The 10,905-nt window shown below is 38.3% G+C and overlaps 1 protein-coding gene across 1 annotated transcript; it reads left to right on the top strand.

The window, feature by feature from the left end:
- The first annotated feature begins 8,046 nt into the window (after positions 1–8,046).
- LOC143610922 (zinc finger protein JACKDAW-like) lies at positions 8,047–10,237 on the top strand. Its single transcript, XM_077085269.1, has 3 exons — positions 8,047–8,496; positions 8,579–8,978; positions 9,248–10,237. Exons 1-3 carry the CDS (start codon positions 8,367–8,369, stop codon positions 10,116–10,118), a joined length of 1,401 nt encoding a protein of 466 aa, XP_076941384.1. The 5' UTR covers positions 8,047–8,366; the 3' UTR covers positions 10,119–10,237.
- The last annotated feature ends 668 nt before the right edge of the window (positions 10,238–10,905 follow it).

Here is a 10,905-nt window from a genome sequence, read left to right as displayed (position 1 = left end):
ACCATGCTAAAAGCCTAAAATGAAAGTTTATAGAACAGGCAATGGGTCCATGCATGTCTTCGTTTAGAGCCTCTTCAATGGTGCTCATATGACACAATCTAAATTTACAAATAAAAGTTACAAAACATTTCTTTCATTGTAGAGGTTCTAATTTGGCTCCGGTTCCCATTCCGTCGTCAATCCGTATACGTTTACAACGTCATTATAATCCTCTTCTTTAAGGCAGACTTTAACCTCGTTGATAGTAGGGGTATTTTTCTTTTCTTTCACCATTTTAACAACATAGAGATGAAGGAATCTCAGAAAGAGGAAAAAATCTCAGAGAAGGTTGAAAAGTCTAGAGTGTTTGGGAGAAATTTGAAAGCGATAAAGATTAAATGAAAATCGCAAGGGTTATATTTATACCCATCGCAATTAATGCGATCCATAAAGTGACAGAGGAGAGAGAAACCGCGGACCGCTAGATAGCTGACACGTCAGGCGGGAATTTCAAGATAATACAAACAGGCTATCACTGGTGTGCTCCACGTCTTGTCAGTTGTTTTCAAAGAGCTTCTCTCTCCGCCACGTCATCATAGTTATCCAAACGTTTAAACATTTTAAAAAAGTTGTAAATTTCAATAAAATCTTTTAGAGATATTTTCTTCAAACAGTTGAATGTCCACAAAAGTCAAGGAGATTTTTCTCATTAATTATTCAAAAAAAAATAATTACAGAAAGAGAGAAAAAATTACAAGTCACAAAAACCTATGAATATATCTTAAGGGTTTACAGTCGTTTCGTCTTCCGGAGCCTTTGACGAAGTATCCTCCGAAGAATCGTCCTCAGACTCTTCACCAAGATAGACCTTCAAAAGACGTAAACCATCATCCGCGGACGCAAACTCCGGAAGCATTTGCTGAAGCGGGAACACTAGGTTATCATGTTCTTTTACCCGCGTAGCTCGGGCTGGCTTGATATCTACTCCATGAAGCGGATGATCTTTAAATGAGCGATTGCTTTGAGAATACTTCATCCCTTCATGAAAGCCCGTGACACGCCCAAGTGAAGAGGAAGCAACCATCACATTGGCAAAACTATCATTCAGCTCCTTACTTCCTTTGATATGGTGGACGACCTGTTAGGACAAAAACATAAGTCCCCAATATCAAAAGAATGAGAGTAAGAGAACAAGTAATAAAGAGTAACTTACAGCATCAACGCCCCGAGTAAGGAACCATCGGCGGTCCTGCTCCGCACGTTTCGCCCGTGCTCGGAACTCCTTTGATTCCGCGATGGATTCCTCATGGGCTTGAAGAAGAGAGTTATAGGCAGTCTGAGTTTCAGCAGCACTCTGGTCTTTGAGTTTAACTCGCTCTTTTTGCATCTTTAGCTTCGCCTCAAGATCATGAATTCGGGCACCCTGAAGTGCCACTTGATTTTCCAACGAGGAATTGATTTCCTGAGCACGGGCTAAATCGTCTTTATCCTTTTGAGCCTTTGCCCGATCAGCTTCACGAATGGCATTTTGCCTCTCACAAGCTTCTTTCCATCGGCGTGCTGCACTAGCATTACGGTCATGCTCACTCTTTAGGGCATTCTCTGCATCAGCCTGCTTCCACTTAGCAGTTTGGGCAGCAATGCGATACTCCTCAGCCTCTTTCTTGGCAGCCTCAGTGGCCTGCCGGGCCTCTCCCACTTTCCCCCCTAAGGTACGCCACTCACTTAGGACTTCTTGGCTACCGGCTAAAGCATTAGCTAGGTGGTAGGCCACATTGGTATGTAGGTCATGGCGGGAAAGATCGCGTTGATACGCCATTTCAGTAGGTGGCGTACAGTGTTCAACGAAATCCATACACGTTCTAGGATGAGAGAACAGTGACCCGTTAGTAATGCCCCATGGAGGGATAAACAATTCATGTGTATCACCTAGGCCCGTATCCCCGAAGTAACGAGAACCCGAAGGTTTAAGGCGAGCTGGGGTTGAAAAAGGTTGTTGGGGAGGAGGCTGAGGAGGAGACTCCTCAGTCCTGTAATCCTCCTCATTAACAACAGGATTGTCCTGCTGACCACCTGCACCACCCCTAGCCTGAAAAAGATAGTCAAAACGAGTATCAGTTTCAGACTGGGCGTTATATCCTTCTATAATGGCAGTATCAATCGGAGGGGTTGGCACCCTTTCCTCTACTAAAGGTGAGGATGATTGATCCTCCGTGTTAATATTGCTAGGAGGAGTCGGAGGCTTATCCTCCACATTCTTCTCTGGAGAAGGAGATGGTTGCTGTTCAGTTTGAGGAGTTGGTGTAGGCAACTTCTCAGAGACACCTTCACTAAAGATCAGTGGGTTTACAAAAACAAAAGCCATTTTTAGTTACACATTTTATGAAAGTATAGTACTTAAAAAGATTAATATGTACCTTCAACAGTGTCAATACGGTCAGCAAGGCTATATTGTGGCTTCTTAGGACGGCGAAAATTTCGTTTCTTCTTCGAAGGACCCACCTCAGCATCCGCAGTCTTGACGCCCGCTTGTCCTGCTTGAAAAGCCATAAAAGCTCTCTTTCTCTCTAATTCTGCCAACAAATAGGAGACAGAAGAAAGTTCAGGTGTATCATCATCAGATTCCTTCTCTCCTTGGGAGATCGAGAAGTCAGAACTATCGCCGTCGTCATCACTCGACAATATAGTGGCGATCGTCCGGTCAGAAGTAATAGCAAAAAGCAAATGAGGGTTTAGAACATACGCACCTGTCTCAAAGGTAGCGTTCGAGACAATAGGCTCAGCCCACACCTTCTTTGGGAAAAGGAAGCGGGACTTAGTCTTCTCAAGAATAGGCATGTCACCGGCATCCCGGATGTCATGTCGGACACAACCCCTATCTTCAAAAAGGGCACTGAACATCGAACTTCGACCTGAGGAGATAAAAAATTTAATAATAAAATACATCGCCAGAGAAGGAAAAACAGTAAGGATAACTTACGTTCATACAAGTCAACAAAAATGGGCTCCATAAATTCTGTTGGCCACAAACGGCTCATGCCTGCCCACACTAGAGCTTCTTCTGGCAAGGCCCGCATAGGTGTTGGTTCCATCGTAAGTATACGATACCATTCTTGACCCTCATGAGCAGCGGAAACAACGTTAGGTAGGGCAGAATTCACCGGACGGCGAACCATCTCTAGCGGCACCACGTCCTCAGAAATCCAAAAGAACTTATTTCGCCAATCCATGGATACCTTTTCGACTTCATATCCGATACTTCGATCAGAAAACCCTTGACACGTATACCAACAATTACGGATAGTAAGACGGTAAAAAACTGGAAATCGATCAATATGTGGCACCATGTCACGTGCTATGCATACAAATTCATAATGACGAATCCGCATCATAGCACGGGGAGACAATTGAGATAAGTGGATCCTATAGGCAGTCAACACCTTCTGAAGAAATCTCGTTATGGGCAACCGGAAATTCCCATGAACAAAATAACCGGCATACAAAGCCATTTTCCCAGGCGGTGGGAAACTGGCTATTGAACCGATAGAAGGAAACTCTGGCTCCCACTCGGGTGGAATACCATACGTCTCCAGTAGTTTCTCATATTCTGAATGGTCCCAAGCGATCTCTATCTCATCAACTTCAGTTTAAACATTCGACATTATAGACGAATTTAGTAAAAGGATTATAAGAAAGTTCAGTGCTTTATCAGAGAAAAAGCAAAAGGATGTTCAGGAAAATCAAAGGCGATAAAGCTTCAATATGAAGTTTTCTCTTCCTTTTATACCCATCGCAATTAATGCGATGAGATATGAACAGTGGAGAGAGAAGATCATCGCCCAATTAGTGATTGCCACGTCACGCGGGAAATTCGAAAAAGAGAAAAAGCTGCACAGTCGGGTACAGTGACAGCCGTAAAAAACGTCCCATCATATATTCACGCGCCTGCGAGTGGTCAACTTGTCCTTTTTTCATGATTATCCATACCAACATAAGATATTTTCACCTAAACTTCGAAATTCAAAAATCCCCAAAATTCATTAGAGTCCAAAATTTCACCCGCATAAAGACCTCACGCGGAAGAAACACTGGACTGGGGGGACTTATAGAGGTAGGGTACCAAAAAGACCCAAATACCCTTAAGTACCACCCGCGGGTCACAGAGGAACCTCTAATAAGCCACCCGCGGGGCATACAGATCACCCGCATATCACGATAAAGGAAGAATGTCCTCATGTCACGCGCGGAAGCATCCTTGTACCCTCGAAAGTCGTCTGCAGGATAGGACATCAGTCCGCCCAAACGATCGAGAGGAAGTGCCAGCGGAACAACTGTCACCAACCAATTACCTTCTAGAAGAATATCCACGATTGTTACGTGAGAAATACGTGACCTACTAGCCAATGAACAAAGGACACCTGGCCAGGTTGTTATAATCGTGCACATAGCCACGGTGCGATCCGTCATATCATTGGGCAACACGTGTCCGGGTTGTTATACCCATGCACATGGGACATATAGCTCAACCTATCATAAAAGGACACGCGTCCAGGTGGTTATTGAAGATCTTTTAGAAGAAGACAGCTGGCCCAATCATCTTCCTACATCCTTCGGCTATAGATACCTTGTCAAACGGTATGAGGTATTCATTCATTCACTTGTATTCTGACTACACTTAGTCTGTTTACTTCAGTACTTTCTCTATTCACGAACGTTACTGATTCTCACGCCGGATGGTGGTTACAGGAAGACCCCCCTCTTGTCCTTCCTGTAACGAGACTCACGGTGTCTGTTTTGCAGGTTCTGGTCATTGGACTTTGGGGAGTTATACTCATATCATTGGTCGTAATTATCATATCTTACCCCTGTGGACTCATTGGATCCAGGACCCATACACGGGGATCGGATCTGTGTTTCTTCAACACCACTAATTTCTGAGCAAGAACAACAACAGTTGAGAATAGACCTCACTCAACTCACATTAATATAGATTAATTAAATAAAGTAGGTAATGAGGTCACGGTCTAAAACAAGGGTATGCAATTAACCATTGAAGCATAAATAAAGGTTTCTATAATTTAGTTTAGAATCTGATACGATATACTAAGTTGATGGTTTAAAACAAAAATAGATGTACGTGTTATACGGGTGATGCTCTTATAGCTAGTCTTATTTCTTAGGATTGGCCTATGTTATCTATTGTTATGGGCGTTCCAAACCAAGGCCGGTTTTATTAAACCCGGCTCAGTTTTGGATTGGTTTACCCAATCTGTACCTGCATCTACTTTTTGTGATTAGATAATATTTAAATATTCCCCATGCTCATACTTGATATGTATATTATATTAGTGACCACTTGATTGACTATGAAGTTTAACCCAACCATCATTCTTTTCTCATACTTAATTATCGTTTGTGGAGTATCTTTTTAATTAATACTAATAATGTAGGCAACAAGGAATTTGATATTAAAAGTAAATTATAAATGTCAATATCAAACTTTAGGTTCGAATTGAACAAACAGCGATTGAACTTTGGTATTTCCGAAAATGAATTTTTTTATCGTTGGTTAATATTTTGCAAATTTAATAATATATGTTTGCATAATAATGTGTTACGGCTCCCAATATCATGGACCTAATATAAAACTTTATTTCTTTTTAACAATTAATAATTGAAACTAATAATTTTAATTTTTATGATTTTAACTACTATACAAGCATTATAAGTAATCAATAAAGTTAGCAAAACAGTTGGTTTAATGGTGGACGGATTAAACAAGTGAAAATGATTTTAGGACCAAAATAAATAAAAGTAAAATGAAGAGTAGCAAAATCGAAGGTTTAAATCTACTTTGATTTGTATACCTATATATCTTCTTCATTCAAATTTGAATATGATGTAAGAAATCATTGATGTGAACCTTCATGTGTTCTAGATCTACCATTGATTTCGTTACTAGATTTGGTTCGTCATGCAATCTATGATTAACTTTCTTTAACAGTTCATAGTTTTCATCATATGAGGATATATATATGTTATTTCTCTCATATAATTAATAATAATACTAGTGCATACAATTCTAGTAGGGCTGTTAAGTGTTAACGTAAGCATTTTATTTGACATAGATGATTATAAATTAACGTCCTAATTAAAACAAATAATGAAGCTGCGAACTGTATGTGTATGAGTTGTTCTTAAGAAAAACAAGGAAGGTGATATAACATTCAAATTGAACCTAACTATCAGTGTAATAACCAATAAGTTCAATAAAATAATAATAATAATAGCCTAGTCTCAATTGTAATCACGGGACGTTCATATATTCAGATGTGGTGCTTTTATAAGTAGAAACCAAAGTACAAGAGTACTGTCTTCAATTATTTGACGTGAACAATCAATGAGTAGAAGTATACCTATGCTAATTAATACACAGCCTTCTTGAATTAAATTTTACAAAGTAATCCCAAGTATTTTGATGGTTAGTTCGTAATGTTATCTAGGAATTTATTGGCTGTCATCAGGACCTCATGAATTCTTAAAATGCCTAAATACAAAACTTGCATGAATCGGTACAATCGAGGACCGTACCTACATGGAAAAGTTAGTCTCCATATATATAAGATGATTTACCAACAAGCCATAGTCCCAAGGTTTGGGTGATGTGGCAAGCAAACAAACTTGATGGGAAAATAATCTACCATTGTGGTGCCAAGTCCATGAACTAAAGTCCATGGCTGCAAACATGCTGCAAACTTGCACAGTGGGTCCCTCCCCTCTTATACACACACATACTATATATATACATAGACATATTTAATATTTTTAATAAGGTTTGTGAAGGTTTGCTGTTATGGAAAAAAGTTAAGGTTTTAAAATAAGTTTGGAATCTGATGTGACGATGATGTGTCAGTTTGTATGAATTTGTTGTTGTAGATGCTCTAACAGATGAAGGTGATTAAATGATGAGTTTAATTTGACTTCTAGCTCCTACTTCGTATATTTGTTTTCGTTCTTGCATACATGATCACATGCTAATAGAATGTTATAAGTCTCTTTCTGTTATTCTATCAAACATTAAAGAGCTCAATCAAAGGATGTGAATTTCCTCGGTCCCATTCCTTGCATCAAGTCTCAACTTTAGCCTTAACGAGTGACATCTCAATCTTTTTGTAGGCACAAAACACATAATAAAAATGGGATCATTTTCATGAGAAAGTTTGTTCTCATACACATAACTCCCGTGTCATCTATATATGTGTTTGTATAATAATAGACATCAAAGGCTTAAATTACCATATCGCCAAACAATTGCAAAGCCAACATTACATACATTATAATTTGTTACTTTTCATTAGAATTTAGGAGCCCTATAGAAGTAGGGGACCTAAATCCATTGAGCCACCTGGCTTTAAATATACGTCTTGAACTCATTTTCACCTTAAACCTACAATTAAGATACTAAAACATCAAAGCAGTTGATACCATGATAATATATAGTGAGGTGTTTTTTGTTTGTAGTTATTCTAGGTGCAGCTTGTCATCTTGTCATAGTGTTATGGTATATATTGCAGTCTCAGTTTCAACTTTGTTTTGTATTTTTTCTTGTCCTCATTTTGGGAATTAAAAGTGTCTCTTACATCAATTCCGTCCTTTAAGAAAACCTATTATTTAAAAGTGTCTCTTACATGTTAACTTCATTATTTATATAAAAGATATAATTTAAATCAATTACTTTCATAAAAATTGAGTTAAAACTTAATTTACAAACTTCCAAAACCCGATATTTTGGGCTAAAAAGATGTGGTCAAATTGAGTCCATGGCTGCCGTAGTGTACATGGAAACCGTGCTAAGATAAGGCTAGCTCACTCTCACACGCTCACTTTGTGTGCATGTATGTGAGAGAGAAACAAGAAATATTCTGTTTTGAAGTTGCTATCATGTGTGTGTTTTTTTCTCTGTGATATATATGATTCAAACAAAGGCAAAAAGACAGAACAATCTGCCTCACAACTTGATTCAAAACTCAACCCAAAAATCCATGGAATTTCTTTCTTTCTCTTATTGAGCTTCATAATCCATCATGTCTTTATCTTCATCTTAATATATAGTTTACTTGTAATATTAGTTACAAGTTCTTTAATTTCTACCTTAATCTACACTTTTGTTCTTCAAAAATCCATTAAAGAGTTGTCTGGTTAAGTTCTTTATCTCTAAAGAACACTTCAGTTTATTACAACAATAATCATCATCTTCTTCTTCAACACTTCATGTTCATGTTCATATTCAAGGCCATGTTCATGTATATATATTATTGATTAGAAGCTATATTTTGTTATCCATCACTTACCAAAATTTGTTCCTTTCTATCAAAGATTCAACCAAGATGATGTCTGGTGATGGGTTTTCATCACCACCTTCTTCCCTCACCTCCTTCATCCAGGATCCCATTCCAAACCCTAACCCTAATTCCTCCATTTCGGCCAAACGAAAGCGTAATCAGGCTGGAAATCCAGGTAAAACAATACCCATCTTCATCATTACTCAATTTAAATACTTTTCAAATCTTTTCTTAATGATATGACCAAGTATGTGTAGATCCAGAAGCTGAGGTGATAGCGTTATCACCTACATCATTAATGGCTACAAATCGATTTGTATGCCAGATATGCAATAAGGGTTTTCAAAGAGACCAAAATTTGCAGCTTCACAGAAGGGGACACAACTTGCCATGGAAACTTAAGCAAAGAAACAAGAATGAAGTGTTGAAGAAGAAAGTGTACATATGTCCAGAAAAGACATGTGTTCATCATGACCCTTCTCGAGCTCTTGGAGATCTCACAGGAGTTAAGAAGCATTATAGCCGGAAACATGGAGAGAAGAAGTGGAAATGCGAAAAGTGTTCGAAGAAGTACGCAGTTCAATCCGATTGGAAATCTCATAGCAAGATTTGTGGTACTAGAGAGTACAAATGTGATTGTGGCAAACTATTTTCAAGGTAAGTATTGTGTTTATCGTTCTTGAGTTTTTTTAGCCGAGTTCTTCTTTTTAAAGTGAGAACTCGGCTCAAAACACCAGCCCTTAATCCAGTATTGGATAAAGGAAAGGTTTGCACTCATCTCATCCTTTCAGAGTCTCTAGACCTTACAAGTAACTCTATTACGAGCTTACTGGGTCCATTCTTTTGCTGTTTATTCATGTTTTCGATTTAGATTTGATATGCGTGTGTGTGGATTTGCATGTTTGTGTATATGCATGAATTAACAGGAAGGATAGCTTTATCACACATAGAGCATTTTGTGATGCTCTAATGGAGGAAAACTCAAGAATGGCATTACTTCCAATGGTTCCAAACATGGGGAGCTTGGGCTTTCGGAATGACTTGTTGATGACGAACATTGGTGGCGATGGTGGTGGCGGCAGTGACGGACAGTTTCAACCTATGTTTGGTGGACTTATGGAGAATAATAACCTTGATGTCAATGGAGCAAAACCAAGATTACCAATGTGGTTAGACCCTAACAATCCCCACCTTGAAAACCCTAACAACTCATCGTTTATGGGCTCGTCTAGCTCGAACTACAACAATGGCGGTATGCTACCACCGGAGATGATGAATTGGTTGGGTAGATACAACGGATTACCACAAGGGTTATCCTTAAAGGAAGAAGAAGTCCAACAACAACAAGCACAAAAAAACATGCAGTTAAACTCCATGTTTAACTTTGGTGGTTCCACACCTCAAAACAATATTATGTGCTCTACCCTACCACCAGTTTCACCTCCGGCACCGGTGGGGAACATGTCGGCAACTGCCCTCCTACAAAAGGCAGCTCAAATGGGGTCCACAAGAAGCACAAACTCCGGTGGAAATGACACCGCATTCGGGCTCATGAGTTCAAGTAGAAACAATGATAGAATGATGATGATGGTGGCTCCGGCGAATGCTCCTGATGGACAACCACCTAGCAAAGGCACCGGCTCCGGCGCAGGAGATTTTGGAGATGGTGATTTAACAAGGGACTTTTTAGGAGTTGCAAGAAATGACAGAACGGTGTCGTTTAATCTACAACAAGAGTTAAACAAGTTTGCATCTTCATCAATGGGTTTTAATCAATTTAATAGGAACCATGAGTAAGGATGCATGATTTGTATTTAATGATGGTTTTAGGAGTGTTTTTTGGACAATTTGTGTAGTGTCATGTTTCATTCTGTCACGAAAAAACATGCAGGTTTCTATGGTTTTAAGTTTTAACATGATCTTTGTCGTGCAAAAAGAATGGTTTTATGAGGACCATTAATTACCATTACACGTATTACTCACATGCTAGATATTATACATTCACCACACGTTCATACACATGCTACTTACTACATATCTAAATATATAGATACAGATATGTCTCATGTGTATATCACTATATTGCAAAATATATAAGATATTTTAAATATTTTAAAATATTATGATTATTATGAAGCAACGTAAGTATTCATGTGATACTATAGTTTTGATTGTATTTTGGGTGATAGTAAGTATAAATCTGCTTAAGTGTTGACTAAAGATATATATTAGACAGATTCAGTAATTATTTTATAAATTAAATGGACCATATTATATATGTATAAATTTAAATGTAATAGACAGTTTGTTAGAACGAAATATATAAGTTAAGATAAATTTGTGCTTTTCTTCATTCAAAATTAAACGGCAAACAAACTCAAAGTTAAGTCATCTAACTTAGGGGATACATTAATAAGAGCTCCTTTATTAATATTCGGTGAGCAATAGCAAGCTGATTAAATCAAAAACTAAAATGAATTTTAACTGTTTAAAATAACCGAATTACATATTCGGTTTTCACCTAAACTGAGTTAGTTATTCGCCTTTTGGATTAAGAAGTTCAATTTTATAATGTTAAATCGAG

The sequence above is a fragment of the Bidens hawaiensis genome, unplaced genomic scaffold (assembly GCF_021521415.1).
Source record: "Bidens hawaiensis isolate Kalapana, Puna unplaced genomic scaffold, B.hawaiensis_p1.1 tig00028741_1, whole genome shotgun sequence".
NCBI classification, from domain to species: Eukaryota; Viridiplantae; Streptophyta; class Magnoliopsida; order Asterales; family Asteraceae; genus Bidens; species Bidens hawaiensis.
Note: the sequence above shows the minus strand (reverse complement) of the source record. Positions and strands in the feature narration are given on the sequence as shown.

Coding starts and splice junctions, on each gene's coding strand:
- LOC143610922 (XM_077085269.1), top strand. CDS start 8,367: ATGATGTCTGGTGATGGGTTTTCATCACCACCTTCTTCCCTCACCTCC. Junction 8,497..8,578: donor TAATCAGGCTGGAAATCCAG/GTAAAACAATAC, acceptor AAGTATGTGTAG/ATCCAGAAGCTGAGGTGATA. Junction 8,979..9,247: donor TGTGGCAAACTATTTTCAAG/GTAAGTATTGTG, acceptor ATGAATTAACAG/GAAGGATAGCTTTATCACAC.